The following is a 23,521-nucleotide window of genomic DNA, read 5'->3' as shown; positions in this document are numbered from 1 at the left end:
GAGAGAGAGAGAGAGAGAGAGAGAGACAGAGACAGATAGAGAGAGACAGAGACAGAGACAGAGAGAGAGAGAGAGAGAGAGAGAGAGAGAGAGAGAGAGAGAGAGAGAGAGAGAGAGAGAGAGAGAGAGAGAGAGAGCAGCAGCGTAATGTATTGCAGAGTGATAGCAGCTTAGGACACAATTATTATCATTATCATCATTACAGCCACGGCTGATCTGCATTAACATCCCTCTGAGAGAACATTTTTAAAATGGGTACCATCACACAGACATTAAAATTGTATTATATTGATAACATATCAATAAAGAGGAGGCCTTTAAAAAATGTATCATTCTCTAAATGAAAATACAGCCATGTGCTATATCCATCACTACACAAGATCCTGTGTCTCTCCTCTGTTTGGGAACTCAATAGAAGGTTCAACATGAATATGTAATACAAGTGGTGTGGCAGGCACTAACAGAATGAGGTGGTGTGTATGATGGGGATAAACAAAACAGGAGTTGAAATTCCAGGAGCGACACAACGATCGACAGACGAAGGTGTAAAATCCTCTGTACACAGGTTAATGACAAGCAGAGAAGGAGGGAAAGAGATACTCCCCAGAAAATAGTTTTCTCAGCGTTGGCGACCTCCCTCCTCTCGCCTCGGGCCAAACACTGTAGCTGAAAATGAGTCCTATTAAAAGGCATTGGGATGCATTACCATGGGTTGGTCAAAGGTAGTGCACTATATAGGGAATAGGGTGCCATTTGGAATGCATTACCATGGGTTGGTCAAAGGTAGTGCACTATATAGGGAATAGGGTGCCATTTGGGATGCATTACCATGGGATGGTCAAAGGTAGTGCACTATATAGGGAATAGGGTGCCATTTGGGACGGTCAGGTGGGAGCGGTTGGGACCCATTTGGAGACTCTTGGAGCCCTCACACACACAGGCTGACCTGCAACAAGCATGCATGAGACTGTAGATGCTGCCCTATAAACATCGGGTTTGGCATTAACATAATATGATATTGAAAAGAATGAATGTGGCCATGAAATGTCATACCTCTCAACGCATGTCCTGAAACGTATCCACTTAAATTTGATGTATTTACAGTATAATCACATTTTGTTTATTGGCTACATACATTATGTCTGTCACTCAGAAGACAGACAGGAAGCAGCAAGATGAAGGATTACAGGATATGACATAAGGCTGGTTGTGTAAGGGTTGGGGTTAGGTGTGATCCAGGTGCGGTGCAGGATATACAGTAGGCAGTAGGCAGAGATGGTGAAACAAGGATCTTTAGTGGTGGTCCCGAAGCCAGAATACAAAATAACGGATTTATCACGATAAAAGAAAGGTGGAGCATATAAGTCTCCAATAACCGTCTGACAGCCAAAATACGAAATACTACCTACGACTGAAACAAATAACGAAACATCTCAAGTACCTGTACATAGGTCTCCGATCAGACACTGAGTAGTACTGCTGGACATAGAGAAACTAGCAGAGAAAACTGAGCAAGTGAACACAGGGAAGTGAGGGCATAACTACACAGGTGAACAAATAGACACAGGTGACACCAATAGGATGATGATTAGTCCCGACTGTGAGTGAGGAGGTGCCTAAGGTTGTCGGAGGATGACACCTAGTGGGTCGCTCCGGAACTGCGACCCCCTCCTGTAACAGGTTGTTCCCTTTTTATAAATGATTTATTATATAATTGAAGTTCTTGTCTCTCATTATCATTGAACCTCTGCTAGCTAACTACATGTCAATGATTTGTTTAGCGTAGCAACGTGGAATGAATATAATTAATTTAATGAAGGACTGGGTCAAAACATGAGAATAGAATTAATGACCAGCCTGTTTGGTTAGCAACTTCAGAGCCTTAGAACTAACAACTGGCTTTTCCCCGGACTATATCGTCTGGTGGAAGTATTAAATAAAATTAATTTACACATTCAAATAACGTTTTTAATGAAAACATGACATGAATATTCTTCTAAATATGTTGGCAACCATTTTATAAAAGCAATAAGGCCCTCAAACCAGGGAATTATCGTGTGATAACTCCCTCCTCGGGCCTAAAAACAGCCCTTAGTCGAGAGTAATCACACGATAATCCCCGGGTTCTCACCCGATACTCCCCGGGTTCTCAACCGATACTCCCCGGGTTCTCACCCGATACTCCCCGGGTTCTCACACGATACTCCCCGGGTTCTCACCCGATACTCCCCGGGTTCTCACACGATAATCCCCGGGTTCTCACCCGATACTCCCCGGGTTCTCAACCGATACTCCCCGGGTTCTCACCCGATACTCCCCGGGTTCTCACACGATACTCCCCGGGTTCTCACACGATACTCCCCGGGTTCTCAACCGATACTCCCCGGGTTCTCACCCGATACTCCCCGGGTTCTCACACGATAATCCCCGGGTTCTCACCCGATACTCCCCGGGTTCTCACACGATACTCCCCGGGTTCTCACACGATACTCCCCGGGTTCTCACACGATAATCCACGGGTTCTCACACGATAATTCCTGGGTTCTCACACGATAATGCCCGGGTTCTCATGCTTTATTGCTTAAAAATAAGGAAATTAAATGAGTGCCCAGTCCAAGATTTACTGGTGTATGACCTCAAATGGAGACTGACTCTAGTAAAGATACTGGTCGACGCTCTATGACCGGAGGATCCAATGAAAACCATTCATGACACACCCGCTGATAGAGAGTTGGGACAAAGCCTGAGTTGTTTTTATTGCTTCTTGTTAGTGTGTGTGTGTGTGTGTGTGTGTGTGTGTGTGTGTGTGTGTGGGTGTGAATATCTCAGTCAAATAACTTTCTTCTGTTAGTCTTTCAATACATGGTTGATTTCATCACTCTTATCAAGGTATTCAGTGTCTGAACCCCCATAAAATATAAATCTAGGGTTCCTATACATTCTTTCTGTGAAACTGCAACAATAAAGGCGTTTGCGAGGTGAGGTAAGGAGGGTCTAACACTGAATAAAACAGTTTGTTCCCAGTTTGTCATGTTGACCCACTGTGCTAGGCATGAATACATACAGAGCATCAATGACAGACCGGCGTCCTAATCTAGAGATTGTTTGTACGGTGCCCACCTTAGCGAGCGTGCGACCCTGACTGTGATGCCACATCAGCATCACCAAATGAACTCGTGCAGTACCGGCGAAGTGTCGACAGAGAATTTGCATCAGAGATGTACCTCAAAAAGAGTGATACATTTGGGCCCATGAAATGAATACGGATTTGGACATTACATGGCACCCACACTGCATCCTATGCCAAATATGATCATATTTATTTTAAAAAATCCACAGTGGGTGTTCTGGCACGTTATAAGGAATAAAACACAGCTTACTGCTCATAACCAACAAGGCTGCTCCTCACAAATTGGCTAAATCAGAAGAGTGTGAGAGAAAGAGAGAGAGAGAGAGAGAGAGAGAGAGAGAGAGAGAGAGAGAGAGAGAGAGAGAGAGAGAGAGAGAGAGAGAGAGAGAGAGAGAGAGAGAGAGAGAGAGAGAGAGAGAGAGAGAGAGAGAGAGAGAGAGAGAGAGAGAGAGAGAGCGAGAGAGAGAGAGAGAGAGAGCTGAGAGAGAGAGAGAGAAAGAAAGAAAGAAAGAAAGAAAGAAAGAAAGAAAGAAAGAAAGAAAGAAAGAGCTGATTGCCCATTAGTGTTATGGTTATTTAGTCGTCTCAATCTTTTCTGAGAGTTGACATCTCTGTTTAATTACTTAAATGGTAGATCCCTCTCTCTCTCCCAGAGTAAGATTAAAAGATTATGTGATGTCATTACATATTTCGAAGTAGATACTATGGAGTGATGGGATTTTGATGCTTTCAATCAAAAAGATCTTATGTCTCTCAATTTCAATAATCTCAATATTTTCACTAAATCAGGAAATAAGTCTTAAACCACAGTTATAAACACACCCATACACACCGAGACACACCGAGACACACCGAGACACACCCAGACACACCCAGACACACCCCTCCACACCCATACACACCCGGACACACCCGGACACACCCAGACACACCCCTCCACACCCATACACACCCGGACACACCCAGACACACCCAGACACACCCGGACACACCCAGACACACCCAGACACACCCCTCCACACCCCTCCACACCCAGACACACCCAGACACACCCCTCCACACCCCTCCACATCCAGACACATCCAGACACACCCGGACACACCCAGACACACCCAGACACACCCCTCCACACCCAGACACACCCAGACACACCCATACACACCCAGGCACACCCCTCCACACCCCTCCACATCCAGACACATCCAGACACACCCGGACACACCCAGACACACCCAGACACACCCCTCCACACCCCTCCACACCCAGACACACCCAGACACACCCCTCCACACCCCTCCACACCCAGACACACCCATACACACCCAGGCACACCCGGACACACCCCTCCACACCCCTCCACACCCAGACACACCCGGATACACCCAGACACACCCCTCCACACCCCTCCACACCCATACACACCCGGAGACACCCCTCCACACCCCTCCACACCCATACACACCCAGACACACCCAGACACACCCCTCCACACCCATACACACCCGGACACACCCAGACACACCCCTCCACACCCCTCCACACCCCTCCACACCCAGATACACCCAGACACACTTCTCCACACCCCTCCACACCCCTCCACACCCAGATACACCCAGACACACCCAGATGTAGCCAGAGAGCACTTGTGTGTACAGACACACACATGCACACACTAACATGTACACTTATCCACTAACATAACACTTAAATAAACACACACACTTACCTCTGCATTGCACACACTGCATTTCAACCTGTCCTTACTGTCGATGCCCTGCAAGGGAAAAAAACATGTTTTATTCACTTTAACTTTTCATCGATTCACAATGAATTAGTAGTAGGCCTACACGTAAAAAACAAAGTGTTTCCTGGCTTCTCCAAATGTAACACAACTTGATAGCATTTCACATTAGAAGAAAAGAACACGTCGGTCGGTAATAATCATCAAGCTGGTTTTAACTAAGTAAAAGATAAGAATGATAAAAATCCAGTTCAGAGGATCACATGTTCAGAGATGTTAATGGTATATAATTACAGAACAGTGCTATTAGGCGATGTGATTTTACAAGAGGACCGGTGCCCCTGGCGCTGCGCCGTGATTGCTGTGAGTGTTTGGCTAATGAATGTAATACAAGTCTGTTTGCAATGATGACAATTATCAACCCATGAGAGAGAGGTTGAGGGAGGTGGTGGGGAGAGGGGGGTTGGGGAGAGGGGGGTTGGGGAGCATTAACTCACTACTCGGACCATTCGCAATTAAGAGAGAGGCACAGATGAGACACACTCCACTCACACAGTCAAGAGCACACACACACACACACACACACACACACACACACACACACACACACACACACACACACACACACACACACTCACTCACTCACTCACTCACTCACTCACTCACTCACTCACTCACTCACTCACTCACTCACACACACACACACACACACACACACAGACACACACACATATGTATGTACTGTATGTACAGTGGGGGAAAAAAGTATTTAGTCAGCCACCAATTGTGCAAGTTCTCCCACTTAAAAAGATGAGAGAGGCCTATAATTTTCATCATAGGTACACGTCAACTATGACAGACAAAATGAGAAGAAAAAAAATCCAGAAAATCACATTGTAGGATTTTTAATTTATTTATTTGCAAATTATGGTGGAAAATAAGTATTTGGTCAATAACAAAAGTTTCTCAATACTTTGTTATATACCCTTTGTTGGCAATGACACAGGTCAAACGTTTTCTGTAAGTCTTCACAAGGTTTTCACACACTGTTGCTGGTATGTTGGCCCATTCCTCCATGCAGATCTCCTCTAGAGCAGTGATGTTTTGGGGCTGTCGCTGGGCAACACGGACTTTCAACTCCCTCCAAAGATTTTCTATGGGGTTGAGATCTTTAATGCCCTTGCTGATGGAAGGTTGTTTTCACTCAAAATCTCACGATACATGGCCCCATTCATTCTTTCCTTTACACAGATCAGTCGTCCTGGTCCCTTTGCAGAAAAACAGCCCCAAAGCATGATGTTTCCACCCCCATGCTTCACAGTAGGTATGGTGTTCTTTGGATGCAACTCAGCATTCTTTGTCCTCCAAACACGACGAGTTGAGTTTTACCAAAAAGTTCTATTTTGGTTTCATCTGACCATATGACATTCTCCCAATCCTCTTCTGGATCATCCAAATGCACTCTAGCAAACTTCAGACGGGCCTGGACATGTACTGGCTTAAGCAGGGGGACACGTCTTGCACTGCAGGATTTGAGTCCCTGGCGGCGTTGTGTGTTACTGATGGTAGGCTTTGTTACTTTGGTCCCAGCTCTCTGCAGGTCATTCACTAGGTCCCCCTGGGATTCTTGCTCACCGTTCTTGTGATCATTTTGACCCCACGGGGTGAGATCTTGCGTGGAGCCCCAGATCGAGGGAGATTATCAGTGGTCTTGTATGTCTTCCATTTCCTAATAATTGCTCCCACAGTTGATTTCTTCAAACCAAGCTGCTTACCTATTGCAGATTCAGTCTTCCCAGCCTGGTGCAGGTCTACAATTTTGTTTCTGGTGTCCTTTGACAGCTCTTTGGTCTTGGCCATAGTGGAGTTTGGAGTGTGACTGTTTGAGGTTGTGGACAGGAGTCTTTTATACTGATAACAAGTTCAAACAGGTGCCATTAATACAGGTAACGAGTGGAGGACAGAGGAGCCTCTTAAAGAAGAAGTTACAGGTCTGTGAGAGCCAGAAATCTTGCTTGTTTGTAGGTGACCAAATACTTATTTTCCACCATAATTTGCTAATAAATTAATAAAAAATCTTACAATGTGATTTTCTGGATTTTTTTTCTCAATTTGTTTGTCATAGTTGACATGTACCTATGATGAAAATTACAGGCCTCTCTCATCTTTTTAAGTGGGAGAACTTGCACAATTGGTATGTATGTATGTATGTATGTATGTAGGTATGTATGTATGTATGTATGTATGTATGTATGTATGTACTGTGCATTCGGAAAGTAGTCAGACCCCTTGACTTTTTCCACATTATGTTACGTTACAGCCTTATTCTAAAATGTATTCAATATGTATTTTTTTATCAATCTACACACAATACCCCATAATGACAAAGCGAAAACACATTTTTACACATTTTCGCAAATGTATAATTTTTTAAAAACAGAAATACCTTATTTATATAAGTATTCAGACCCTTTGCTACAAGACTCGAAATTGAACTCAGGTGCAACCTATTTAAATTGATCATCATTGAGATGTTTCTACAACTTGATTGGAGTCCATCTGTGGTAAAATCTATTGATTGGACATGATTTGGAAAGGCACACATCTGTCTATATAAGGTCCCACAGTTGATAGTACATGTCAGAGCAAAAACAAAGCCATGAGGTCGAAGGAATTGTCCGTAGAGCACCAAGACAAGATTGTGTCGAGGTACAGATCTGGGGAAGGGTACCAAAACATTTCTGCAGCATTGAAGATCTCGAAGAACACAGTGGCCTCCATCATTTTTAAATGGAAGAAGTTTGGAACCACCAAGACTCTTCCTAGAGCTGGCCACCCGGCTAAACTGAGCAATCGGAGGAGAAGGGCCTTGGTCATGGAGGTGACCAAGAACCCAATTGTCACTCTGACTGAGCTCCAGAGTTCCTCTGTGGAGATGGGAGAACCTTCTAGAAGGACAACCATCTCTGCAGCACTCCAACAATCAGGCCTTTATGGTAGAGTGGCAAGACAGAAGCCACTCCTCAGTAAAAGGCACATGACAGCCCGCTTGAAGTTTGCCAAAAGGCACCTAAAGACTCTCAGACCATGAGAAACAAGATTCTCTGGTCTGATGAAACCAAGATTGAACTCTTTGGCCTTAATGCCAAGCATCACTTCTGGATGAAACCTGGCACCATCCCTACTGTGAAGCATGGTGGTGGCAGCATCATGCTGTGGGGATGTTTTTCAGCGGCAGGGACTGGGAGACTAGTCAGGATCGAGGGAAAGATGAACAGAGCAAAGTACAGAGAGATCCTTGATGAAAACCTGCTCCAGAGCGCTCAGGACCTCAGACTGGGGTGAAGGTTTACCTTCCAACAGGACAACGACCCTAAGCACAAGCCCAAGACAATGCAGGAGTGACTTCGGGACTCTGAATGTCCTTGAGTGGCCCAGCTGAGCCCGGACTTGAACCTGATCTAACATCTCTGGAGAGACCTGAAAATATCTGTGCAGTGACGCTCCCCATCCACAACCTGATAGCTTGCGCGGATCTGCAGACAAGAATGGGAGAAACTCCCCCAATACAGGTGTGCCAAGCTTGCAGCGTCATACCCAAGAAGACTTGAGGCTATAATCGCTGTCAAAGGGTCTAAATACTTATGTCAATGAGATTTTTTAAATGTGCAAAAATGTCGAAAAACTGTTTTTGCTTTGCATTATGGGGTATTGTGTGTAGATTGATGAGGGGGGAAAAACTATTTAATCAATTTTTGAATAAGACTGTAACTTAACAAAATGTGGAAAAACTCAAGGGGTCTGTATTCTTTCCGAATGTATGTATGTACAGTACCAGTCAAAAGTTTTAGAACACCTACTCATTCAAGGGTTTTTCTTTATTTTTACTATTTTCTACATTGTAGAAAAATAGTGAAGACATCAAAACTATGAAATAACACATATGGAATCATGTAGTAACCAAAAAAAGTGTTAAACAAACCTTAATGCGTTTGAGCCAATCAGTTGTGTTGTGACAAGGTAGGGTTGGTATACAGAAGATAGCCCTATTTGGTAAAAGACCAAGTCCATATTATGACAAGAACAGCTCAAATAAGCAAAGAGAAACGACAGTCCATCATTACTCCAAAGTTTCTTCAAGTGCAGTCGCAAAAACCATCAAGCGCTATGATGTAACTGGCTCTCATGAGGACCGCCACAGGAAAGGAAGACCCAGAGTTACCTCTGCTGCAGAGGATATGTTAATTACAGTTAACTACACATGAGATTGCAGCCCAAATAAATGCTTCACAGAGTTCAAATAACAGACATATCTCAACATCAACTTTTCAGAGGAGACTACGTGAATCAGGCCTTCATGGTCGAATTGCTGCAAAGAAACCACTACTAAAGGACACCAATAATAAGAAGAGACTTGCTTGGGCCAAGAAACACGAGCAATGGACATTAGACCTGTGGAAATCTGTTCTTTGGTCTGATGAGTCCAAATATAAGATTTTTGGTTCCAACCGCCGTGTCTTTGTGAGACGCGGTGTTGGTGAACGGATGATCTCTGCATGTGTGTCACGAGTTACAAAGCCAGAACCCAGAAGCAGACCAGGACAAGGTAAGTTGAAACGAAGGTGAGTGTTTATTTACAAAGTCAAGAGTGATGCTGAATAATCCAGGGAACAGAGCGGGCGGCGTTGATTAGTTGTTGGGGGTGCAGTGGTTGATCCAATCATGGCTCGGCAGCCGCCGACCACCAGGCAGAGGTTGGATGAAGGTTCCGGACGAGTGACTGCAGATGGAACAAAACGGAGGTAAGTAAACAACCAACCAACAAGGTGCAAAACAACAAAACTAACGCTAGAAGCTCTAAGACTGATACTCTGGTAAACCTACTGTTCATGGCTAACGATCCGGCAGGGAATGGATGTTAGGCCAGAGCCTAAGAAGGGTGATGATCAGGACCAGGTGTGCAGATTGCTGATGGGATGCAGGTGCGGAACTCAAGAGAGCTCCCCGGAGCGTTCCAGAACCCTCGGGAAACTGGAGATCACGAGCAGAAAAACTAGTCCACAGACAGGACCCGACTCAGACTGCCGGGATCGTTACAGTACCCCCCTCCGACGAACGCCACCGGGCGGACTCCCCGGAGCGCCAGGATGGAGGCGGTAGAAGTCACGAATGAGGTCAGCATCTAGGATCTGTCGCCGCGGAATCCAACTCCTCTCTTCAGGACCATACCCCTCCCAGTCCACGAGATACTGGAAACCCCGGCCCCGCCGTCTGGAATCCATGATGCGTCGCACCGTGTAGGCAGGACCACCTCCGATCATCCGAGGAGGAGGAGGAGGAGGCGGAGGAGGCAACAGAGGACTGAGGAAAACAGGCTTGAGGCAGGAGACATGAAAGGTGGGATGGACTCTGAGCGTCCTCGGTAGTTTGAGTCGAACTGCCACTGGATTGATCACCTTCTCCACCACAAACGGACCAATGAACTTCGGTAACAACTTCCTAGACTCAGTCCGTAAAGGAAGATCCCGTGTGGCCAACCAGACCCTATCTCCGATGGTATAGGTGGGAGCGGGGATCCGGCGACGATTCGCCTGGAGCTGATACCGGTCCGAAACTCTAAGGAGTGCCTTTCTGGCCCGATGCCAGGTCCGGTGGCAACGACGAATATGGGCCTGAACAGAAGGCACTGAGAGCTCCTTCTCCTGAGAAGGGAACAAGGGAGGTTGGTAGCCATACAGGCACTGGAAGGGAGACATCCCAGTGGCAGATGTAGGGAGAGTATTGTGGGCATACTCAACCCAAGGCAACTGAGAGACCCAGGAGGTGGGGTTGGAAGAGGCCAGGCAGCGTAGCGTGGATTCCATCTTCTGGTTGGCTCTCTCCGCCTGACCATTAGATTGGGGGTGAAAACCAGATGTGAGACTGACTGTAGCTCCAATGGCCAAACAGAAGGACTTCCAGACAGCAGAGGTAAACTGAGGGCCACGGTCGGAAACGATATCACTGGGCAAACCGTGGACCCTGAAAACCTCCCTAACCAGGATCTCGGACGTCTCCGAGGCAGAGGGAAGCTTGGCAATTGGCACAAAGTGGGCGAACTTGCTGAATCTGTCCACGATAGTCAGAACGACCGTGTTCCCCTCAGAAGCGGGCAACCCAGTGACAAAGTCCAGGGCCAGATGCGACCATGGTCGCCGGGGAATAGGAAGGGGGTGAAGTAGTCCAGAGCTGGGCCGATTGGTACTCTTATTCTGCGCACACACTGGACAGGCAGCAACATAACCCCGAGTATCCTCGGCCATGGCAGGCCACCAAAAAGCGTCTGCGAAGAAACGCCATCGTCCGAGCCACGCCAGGGTGACAAGCCATCTTGCTGGCGTGGGACCATTTGAGGACCGCAGGACGAACCGACTCAGGCACAAACAACCGACCGGGTGGACCGTTACCGGGACCGGGCTGCGTCCGAAGGGCCGCCATCACCTCCTCCTCAATCTTCCACCTAACAGCTCCCACGACGCAGTTCCGGGGGAGAATTGTCTCGGTCTTGGACCCACTCTCCTCCGTCTTGGAGAACATCCGAGACAAGGCGTCCGCCTTGCCGTTCTTAGATCCAGGTCGGAACGTCAGGGAAAAATTGAATCGTCCGAAAAACAACGACCACCTGGCCTGACGGGAGTTGAGACGTCTAGCCGATTGCACGTAAGCAAGATTCTTGTGGTCAGTCCAGACAATAAACGGTTGCTCCGCCCTCCAACCAGTGGCGCCACTCCTCCAAGGCAAGTTTCACCGCGAGAAGCTCCCGGTTACCCACATCGTAATTCCTCTCCGCAGGCGAAAGGCGACGAGAGTAGTAGGCGCAGGGATGGAGTTTACTGTCCGTGGAGCATCGCTGCGACAGGATGGCGCCCACTCCCACATCAGACGCGTCCACTTCAACGACGAACTGACGGGCCGTGTCCGGTTGAGAGAGAATCGGTGCGTTGGTGAATCGCCTCTTCAAATCCAGAAACGCTCGATCCGCCTCCGGATTCCACTTGAAGCTCCTGATACTGGAAGTCAAGGCAGTTAACGGAGCGGCCACACGGCTGTAATCCCGGATGAATCTGCGGTAGAAATTCGCAAACCCCAAAAATCTCTGGAGCTGCAATCTCGTACCGGGCTGGGCCCATTCCAGAACCGCTCTAACCTTCTCCTGGTCCATCCTAATCTCCCCCCTGGAGATGATGTACCCGAGAAAGGATGTCGTGTGGGCGTGAAACTCGCACTTCTCGGCCTTCACGAACAGGCGATTCTCCAACAATCGCTGCAGAACCTGCCGGACATGCTGGACGTGGTCGGAAGGTTCCTTCGAGAAGATCAGAATGTCATCCAGGTAAACAAACACAAAGAGACCGATCATATCTCTCAGGACGTCGTTCACCATACTCTGGAATACCGCTGGAGCATTGGTCAGTCCAAACGGCATCACCTGATACTCGAAGTGACCCATCGGTGTATTGAAACCCGTCAACCACTCGTCTCCCTCTCTGATCCGGACCATGTGATACGCATTGCGTAGGTCTAGCTTGGTGAACACCGTAGCACCCTGTAAGGAGTCGAAGGCAGAACTCATCAAGGGCAGGGGATACTTGTTCTTGACCGTGATGTCATTCAACCCCCGATAATCAATACACGGTCGAAGAGAGCCATCCTTCTTACCCACAAAGAAGAATCCTGCCCCCAGGGGTGATGACGAGGGACGAACGAGACCAGCAGCTAGGGACTCCTTGATGTAGGTCTCCAAAGCCTCACGTTCAGGGCGGGAGATACTGTATAACCTTCCCTTGGGGTAGACAGCTCCAGGGAACAGGTTGATGGCACAATCATATGGTCGGTGGGGAGGGAGTGACAGAGCCTTCTGCTTACTGAACACTTCCCCCAAATCGTGATATGTCTCGGGAACCAGGGACAAATCTGGGGGTTTAGCCTCAATCACCTGACTGGGAACCGAATGGGGACAGGCAGTCTTGAGACAGTTAGCATGACAATCAAGGCTCCAACTCGTTACCTTGCCCGTCACCCAATCGAACGTGGGATTGTGTTCCTTCAGCCAGGGGTATCCAAGGACCAGAGGAACATGGGAAGACGGCAGAATGAAGAATGAAATCATCTCCGAATGATTCCCCGACAACAGCATCTTAACCGGTTCAGTCCTCATCGTGATACGTGCCAGACTACTGCCGTTCAGAGTGGTCGCTTCAATGGCTTCCGGCAATTGCTCCTTGGAAAGCCCCAGCTGTTCCACCAACTCGGCATCAAGAAAGCTTCCATCGGCACCTGAATCGATAAAGCGTTAATCGCTAAGCTCTGATTCCTGTTCACAAGGGTAGCCGGGAAACGGGGTCTGACAGAGGTATTGAGAGGTCGAAACTGGCTCGCTAAAAGTCCTCCCAACTTTAGCGAGCCGCGCAGTTTGACGACCGCCGGGAACAGGTGGCGAGGTAATGTCCCCGAACCACCACAGTAGAGGCAACAGTTAGTCCTACGTCTGAGTTGGCGTTCCTCCTTGGTTAACCCGTGCCGCCCTACTTGCATTGGTTCAGAATCGGGAGACAGGACCTCTCCACTAATCCTGTGTGGTGGACGATGATCGACGTATTCTGGTCCAATCCCCGACCCGACTGGAACCTGAGAAGCTGATCGATTGGACGGACCCCATTGCTTCTCCCTCCTTCGCTCACGGACTCGATTATCCACCCGAATAGACAAGGCTACCAAGCTGTCCAGGTCACTAGGCTCCGGATAGGAGATCAACTCATCCTTGAGCTGCTCCGACAGACCCTGGTAAAAGGCCGCTTGCAGAGACTCCTCATTCCACCCACTCTCCACAGCCAACGTCTTGAACTCGATCACGAAGTCGGCCACGCTGCGAGTTCCTTGGTGAAGCGAAAACAGGCGCCTAGCTGCGTCCCTCCCTCGGACGGAATGGTCGAAGAGCTTCCTCATCTCGGCCGTGAACCCCTGGTATGAAGCCATGCAGGGGTCTTGTCGTTCCCAAACGGCTGAAGCCCACTCCAGCGCTCGACCACGCAGCAACTCAATCACAAAGGCTATCCTAGCCTTGTCTGTGGCATAAGAGTAGGGCTGTAGATCGAACACTAACCCACACTGCCTAAGGAAAGAACGGCATCTTCCCAGCTCCCCCTCATATTTATCCGGCGTCGGAACCTTGGGCTCACGGAAGGACACAGCTCCAGACGCGGCAGGCGAGATGGGTGAAACCGGTAGTGGATCCTCCACCGGAAACTTGCGCTGGTTCTGGACCTCCGTCAGACCGGTAGAAAGGTTCCGAACTGCCAACGCGATCTCCTGTAGCTCCGTGCTATGATGGCCCAACATCTTCTCCTGATGGGTAATGGCATGGCGAACAGAGTCCAGGTCCGCTGGGTTCATTACTGGCCGGATCGTTCTGTCACGAGTTACAAAGCCAGAACCCAGAAGCAGACCAGGACAAGGTAAGTTGAAACGAAGGTGAGTGTTTATTTACAAAGTCAAGAGTGATGCTGAATAATCCAGGGAACAGAGCGGGCGGCGTTGATTAGTTGTTGGGGGTGCAGTGGTTGATCCAATCATGGCTCGGCAGCCGCCGACCACCAGGCAGAGGTTGGATGAAGGTTCCGGGACGAGTGACTGCAGATGGAACAAAACGGAGGTAAGTAAACAACCAACCAACAAGGTGCAAAACAACAAAACTAACGCTAGAAGCTCTAAGACTGATACTCTGGTAAACCTACTGTTCATGGCTAACGATCCGGCAGGGAATGGATGTTAGGCCAGAGCCTAAGAAGGGTGATGATCAGGACCAGGTGTGCAGATTGCTGATGGGATGCAGGTGCGGAACTCAAGAGAGCTCCCCGGAGCGTTCCAGAACCCTCGGGAAACTGGAGATCACGAGCAGAAAAACTAGTCCACAGACAGGACCCGACTCAGACTGCCGGGATCGTTACAATGTGTGGATCCCACAATAAAGCATGGAGGAGGAGGTGTTATGGTGTGGGGGTGCTTTGCTGTTGACACTGTCTGTAATTTATTTAGAATTCAAGGCTCACTTAACCAGCATGGCTACCACAGCATTCTGCAGCGATACGCCATCCCATCTGGTTTGGGCTTAGTGGGACTATCATTTGTTTTTCAACAGGACAATGACCCAACACACCTCCAAGCTGTGTAAGGGCTATTTTACCAGGAAGGAGAGTGATGGAGTGCTGCATCAGATGACCTGGCCTCCACAATCACCCGACCTCAACCCAATTGAGATGGTTTGGGATGAGTTGGACCGCAGAGTGAAGGAAAAGCAGCCAACAAGTGCTCAGCATATGTGGGAACTCCTTCAAGACTGTTGGAAAAGCATTCCAGGTGAAGCTGGTTGAGAGAATGCCAAGAGTGTGCAAAGCTGTCATCAAGGCAAAGGGTGGCTATTTGAAAAATCTCAAATATAAAATATATTTTGATTTGTTTAACACTTTTTTGGTTACTACATGATTCCATATGTGTTCTTTCATCGTTTTGATGTCTTCACTATTATTCTACAATGTAGAAAATAGTAAAAATAAAGAAAAACCCTTGAATGAGTAGGTGTTCTAAAGCTTTTGACCGGTAGTGTATGTATGTATGTTCATATGGACCGAGTGATTGAGGGTGGTTTGACATGGGTTTTTGGAAAGGATTACATACTATACCACTAGCATCATTACTCGGTATGCTGTCAGTACTATACCACTAGCATCATTACTCGGTATGCTGTCAGTACTATACCACTAGCATCATTACTCGGTATGCTGTCAGTACTATACCACTAGCATCATTACTCGGTATGCTGTCAGTACTATACCACTAGCATCATTACTCTGTATGCTGTCAGTACTATACCACTAGCATCATTACTCGGTATGCTGTCAGTACTATACCACTAGCATCATTACTCTGTAGGCTGTCAGTACTATACCACTAGCATCATTACTCGGTATGCTGTCAGTACTATACCACTAGCATCATTACTCGGTATGCTGTCAGTACTATTTCACTAGCATCATTACTCGGTATGCTGTCAGTACTATTTCACTAGCATCATTACTCGGTATGCTGTCAGTACTATACCACTAGCATCATTACTCGGTATGCTGTCAGTACTATACCACTAGCATCATTACTCGGTATGCTGTCAGTACTATACCACTAGCATCATTACTCTGTATGCTGTCAGTACTATACCACTAGCATCATTACTCGGTATGCTGTCAGTACTATACCACTAGCATCATTACTCTGTATGCTGTCAGTACTATTTCACTAGCATCATTACTCTGTATGCTGTCAGTACTATTTCACTAGCATCATTACTCGGTATGCTGTCAGTACTATACCACTAGCATCATTACTCGGTATGCTGTCAGTACTATACCACTAGCATCATTACTCGGTATGCTCTCAATCCCTCTGATTTAAAGAACCAACCCTTTAGAGGGGCTTAAGGGGAATGGAGTGAACCTCACCAGACTAAGGCTGGTATGTTACAGTAAACGGGGCCCCCATACATATCGTTGAGTCCCAAATGGCAACTTATTCCCTGAATAGTACACTACTTTTGAAAAGTCAAAAGTAGTGCATTATATAGGGAATAGAGTGATATTTGGGCTCATAGGGCTCTGGTCCGAAGTAGTGCACTACATCAGAAATAAAGTGCCATTTGGGAGCAAATATCCTTCCTACTTCCTGCTGGATGTTACAACCAGGCCCCTATCCATACCCACTAGTCCTCTCCTCCTCCCATGATGCCCCTTGGTAAATGCACAGGGTTCCGTCCAGCCCTCCAGGAAGGCAAGCACTATCTCTCTATAATAAGGGTCAGAGGTCATGGAGACTAGAGAGCCCTTAGGCCGAGGGATCTCCCAGGCACATTCAATCACTGACTCTCTCCGGCTACGTTCCAAATGGCACATTGTCTCCCATGTAGTGCACTACTTTAGATCAGTGCACTACAAAGGGAATAGGGTTCCATTTGGGATGCAACCTCTGTCCCTATATTTAAATCAGGCCCCAGGCCTTTCTTTCTCAAAGGGCATCTCTTAACTAGTTCCTGCTCGCTAATTTGTTTTGTGCCTATTTGTCTTTAGGAACCTGAATGGGGAGGGAAGGGGGAAGGGGGGGTCACGAATGAAACCTAAAAAAAGATAACTTATGTTTTACCTCACCACATATAATAATCATGTTCCCTGATACCATTATACTAACATCATATAGATACCATTATACTAACATCATATAGATACCATTATACTAACATCATATAGATACCATTATACTAACATCATATAGATACCATTATACTAACATAATATAGATACCATTATGCTAACATCATATAGATACCATTATACTAACATCATATAGATACCATTATACTAACATAATATAGATACCATTATGCTAACATCATATAGATACCATTATACTAACATCATATAGATACCATTATACTAACATAATATAGATACCATTATGCTAACATCATATAGATACCATTATACTAACATCATATAGATACCATTATACTAACATAATATAGATACCATTATGCTAACATCATATAGATACCATTATACTAGCTGCATATAGATACCATTATACTAACATCATATAGATACCATTATACTAGCTGCATATAGATACCATTATACTAGCTGCATATAGATACCATTATACTAGCTGCATATAGATACCATTATACTAGCTGCATATAGATACCATTATACTAGCTGCATATAGATACCATTATACTAGCTGCATATAGATACCATTATACTAGCTGCATATAGATACCATTATACTAGCTGCATATAGATACCATTATACTAGCTGCATATAGATACCATTATACTAGCTGCATATAGATACCATTATACTAGCTGGATATAGATACCATTATACTAGCTGGATATAGATACCATTATACTAACATCATATAGATACCATTATACTAGCTGCATATAGATACCATTATACTAACATCATATAGATACCATTATACTAGCTGCATATAGATACCATTATACTAGCTGGATATAGATACCATTATACTAGCTGCATATAGATACCATTATACTAGCTGGATATAGATACCATTATACTAACATCATATAGATACCATTATACTAGCTGCATATAGATACCATTATACTAACATCATATAGATACCATTATACTAGCTGCATATACATACCATTATACTAGCTGGATATAGATACCATTATACTAGCATCATATAGATACCATTATACTAGCTGCATATAGATACCATTATACTAGCTGCATATAGATACCATTATACTAGCTGCATATAGATACCATTATACTAGCTGCATATAGATGACATTATACTAGCTGCATATAGATACCATTATACTAGCTGGATATAGATACCATTATACTAACATCATATAGATACCATTATACTAGCTGCATATAGATACCATTATACTAACATCATATAGATACCATTATACTAGCTGCATATACATACCATTATACTAGCTGCATATAGATACCATTATACTAACATCATATAGATACCATTATACTAACATTATATAGATACCATTATACTAGCTGGATATAGATACCATTATACTAGCTGGATATAGATACCATTATACTAGCTGCATATAGATACCATTATACTAGCTGGATATAGATACCATTATACTAACATCATATAGATACCATTATACTAGCTGCATATAGATACCATTATACTAGCTGCATATAGATACCATTATACTAACATCATATAGATACCATTATACTAGCTGCATATAGATACCATTATACTAACATCATATAGATACCATTATACTAGCTGCATATACATACCATTATACTAGCTGGATATAGATACCATTATACTAACATCATATAGATACCATTATACTAGCTGCATATAGATACCATTATACTAGCTGCATATAGATACCATTATACTAACATCATATAGATACCATTATACTAGCTGGATATAGATACCATTATACTAGCATCATATAGATACCATTATACTAGCTGCATATAGATACCATTATACTAGCTGCATATAGATACCATTATACTAACATCATATAGATACCATTATACTAGCTGCATATAGATACCATTATACTAGCTGCATATAGATACCATTATACTAGCTACATATAGATACCATTATACTAGCTGCATATAGATACCATTATACTAGCTGCATATAGATGACATTATACTAGCTGCATATAGATACCATTATACTAGCTGGATATAGATACCATTATACTAACATCATATAGATACCATTATACTAGCTGCATATAGATACCATTATACTAACATCATATAGATACCATTATACTAGCTGCATATACATACCATTATACTAGCTGCATATAGATACCATTATACTAACATCATATAGATACCATTATACTAACATTATATAGATACCATTATACTAGCTGGATATAGATACCATTATACTAGCTGGATATAGATACCATTATACTAGCTGCATATAGATACCATTATACTAGCTGGATATAGATACCATTATACTAACATCATATAGATACCATTATACTAGCTGCATATAGATACCATTATACTAGCTGGATATAGATACCATTATACTAGCTGCATATAGATACCATTATACTAGCTGCATATAGATACCATTATACTAACATCATATAGATACCATTATACTAACATCATATAGATACCATTATACTAGCTGCATATAGATACCATTATACTAGCTGGATATAGATACCATTATACTAGCTGCATATAGATACCATTATACTAGCTGCATATAGATACCATTATACTAGCTGCATATAGATACCATTATACTAGCTGCATATAGATACCATTATACTGGCTGCATATAGATACCATTATACTAACATCATATAGATACCATTATACTAGCTGCATATAGATACCATTATACTAGCTGCATATAGATACCATTATACTAACATCATATAGATACCATTATACTAGCTGGATATAGATACCATTATACTAACATCATATAGATACCATTATACTAGCTGCATATAGATACCATTATACTAGCTGCATATAGATACCATTATACTAACATCATATAGATACCATTATACTAGCTGCATATAGATACCATTATACTAGCTGGATATAGATACCATTATACTAGCTGCATATAGATACCATTATACTAGCTGCATATAGATACAATTATACTAGCTGCATATAGATGACATTATACTAGCTGCATATAGATACCATTATACTAGCTGGATATAGATACCATTATACTAACATCATATAGATACCATTATACTAGCTGCATATAGATACCATTATACTAACATCATATAGATACCATTATACTAGCTGCATATACATACCATTATACTAGCTGCATATAGATACCATTATACTAACATCATATAGATACCATTATACTAACATTATATAGATACCATTATACTAGCTGGATATAGATACCATTATACTAGCTGGATATAGATACCATTATACTAGCTGCATATAGATACCATTATACTAGCTGGATATAGATACCATTATACTAACATCATATAGATACCATTATACTAGCTGCATATAGATACCATTATACTAGCTGGATATAGATACCATTATACTAGCTGGATATAGATACCATTATACTAGCTGCATATAGATACCATTATACTAACATCATATAGATACCATTATACTAACATCATATAGATACCATTATACTAGCTGCATATAGATACCATTATACTAGCTGGATATAGATACCATTATACTAGCTGCATATAGATACCATTATACTAGCTGCATATAGATACCATTATACTAGCTGCATATAGATACCATTATACTAGCTGCATATAGATACCATTATACTGGCTGCATATAGATACCATTATACTAACATCATATAGATACCATTATACTAGCTGCATATAGATACCATTATACTAGCTGGATATAGATACCATTATACTAACATCATATAGATACCATTATACTAGCTGCATATAGATACCATTATACTAGCTGCATATAGATACCATTATACTAGCTGCATATAGATACCATTATACTAGCTGCATATAGATACCATTATACTAACATCATATAGATACCATTATACTAGCTGCATATAGATACCATTATACTAACATCATATAGATACCATTATACTAACATCATATAGATACCATTATACTAGCTGGATATAGATACCATTATACTAGCTGCATATAGATACCATTATACTAGCTGGATATAGATACCATTATACTAACATCATATAGATACCATTATACTAGCTGCATATAGATACCATTATACTAACATCATATAGATACCATTATACTAGCTGCATATACATACCATTATACTAGCTGGATATAGATACCATTATACTAACATCATATAGATACCATTATACTAGCTGCATATAGATACCATTATACTAGCTGCATATAGATACCATTATACTAGCTGCATATAGATACCATTATACTAGCTGCATATAGATGACATTATACTAGCTGCATATAGATACCATTATACTAGCTGGATATAGATACCATTATACTAACATCATATAGATACCATTATACTAGCTGCATATAGATACCATTATACTAGCTTCATATAGATACCATTATACTAGCTGCATATACATACCATTATACTAGCTGCATATAGATACCATTATACTAACATCATATAGATACCATTATACTAACATTGATATAGATACCATTATACTAGCTGGATATAGATACCATTATACTAGCTGGATATAGATACCATTATACTAGCTGCATATAGATACCATTATACTAGCTGCATATAGATACCATTATACTAGCTTCATATAGATACCATTATACTAGCTGCATATAGATACCATTATACTAGCTGCATATAGATACCATTATACTAACATCATATAGATACCATTATACTAGCTGCATATAGATACCATTATACTAACATCATATAGATACCATTATACTAGCTGCATATACATACCATTATACTAGCTGGATATAGATACCATTATACTAACATCATATAGATACCATTATACTAGCTGCATATAGATACCATTATACTAACATCATATAGATACCATTATACTAGCTGCATATAGATACCATTATACTAACATCATATAGATACCATTATACTAGCTGCATATAGATACCATTATACTAGCTGCATATAGATACCATTATACTAGCATCATATAGATACCATTATACTAGCTGCATATAGATACCATTATACTAGCTGGATATAGATACCATTATACTAGCTGCATATAGATACCATTATACTAGCTGCATATAGATACCATTATACTAGCTGCATATAGATGACATTATACTAGCTGCATATAGATACCATTATACTAGCTGCATATAGATACCATTATACTAACATCATATAGATACCATTATACTAGCTGCATATAGATACCATTATACTAACATCATATAGATACCATTATACTAGCTGCATATACATACCATTATACTAGCTGCATATAGATACCATTATACTAGCATCATATAGATACCATTATACTAGCATTATATAGATACCATTATACTAGCTGGATATAGATACCATTATACTAGCTGCATATAGATACCATTATACTAGCTGCATATAGATACCATTATACTAGCTGGATATAGATACCATTATACTAACATCATATAGATACCATTATACTAGCTGCATATAGATACCATTATACTAGCTGCATATAGATACCATTATACTAGCTGGATATAGATACCATTATACTAGCTGCATATAGATGACATTATACTAACATTATATAGATACCATTATACTAGCTGTATATAGATACCATTATACTAGCTGCATATAGATACCATTATACTAGCTGCATATAGATACCATTATACTAGCTGCATATAGATACCATTATACTAGCTGCATATAGATACCATTATACTAGCTGCATATAGATACCATTATACTAGCTGCATATAGATACCATTATACTGGCTGCATATAGATACCATTATACTAACATCATATAGATACCATTATACTAGCTGCATATAGATACCATTATACTAGCTGCATATAGATACCATTATACTAGCATCATATAGATACCATTATACTAGCTGGATATAGATACCATTATACTAGCTGCATATAGATACCATTATACTAGCTGCATATAGATACCATTATACTAGCTGCATATAGATACCATTATACTAACATCATATAGATACCATTATACTAGCTGCATATAGATACCATTATACTAACATCATATAGATACCATTATACTAACATCATATAGATACCATTATACTAGCTGCATATACATACCATTATACTAGCTGCATATAGATACCATTATACTAACATCATATAGATACCATTATACTAGCTGCATATAGATACCATTATACTAGCTGCATATAGATACCATTATACTAGCTGCATATAGATACCATTATACTAGCTGCATATAGATACCATTATACTAGCTGCATATAGATACCATTATACTAGCTGCA

General features: G+C 42.7%; 1 protein-coding gene across 1 annotated transcript in view; it reads right to left on the bottom strand.

Annotated features, from left to right (window-relative positions):
• The window catches only part of LOC121534151, a 195,832-nt gene that overhangs the window by 134,305 nt on the left and 38,006 nt on the right, over positions 1 to 23,521 (bottom strand). Inside the window, exon 3 of the mRNA XM_041840668.1 lies at positions 4,857 to 4,904. Coding sequence (XP_041696602.1) covers positions 4,857 to 4,904 — 48 coding nt within the window. The remainder of the gene's footprint in view (positions 1 to 4,856; positions 4,905 to 23,521) is intronic.

This window comes from Coregonus clupeaformis, chromosome 20 (assembly GCF_020615455.1).
Source record: "Coregonus clupeaformis isolate EN_2021a chromosome 20, ASM2061545v1, whole genome shotgun sequence".
NCBI lineage: Eukaryota > Metazoa > Chordata > Actinopteri > Salmoniformes > Salmonidae > Coregonus > Coregonus clupeaformis.
Note: the sequence above shows the minus strand (reverse complement) of the source record. Positions and strands in the feature narration are given on the sequence as shown.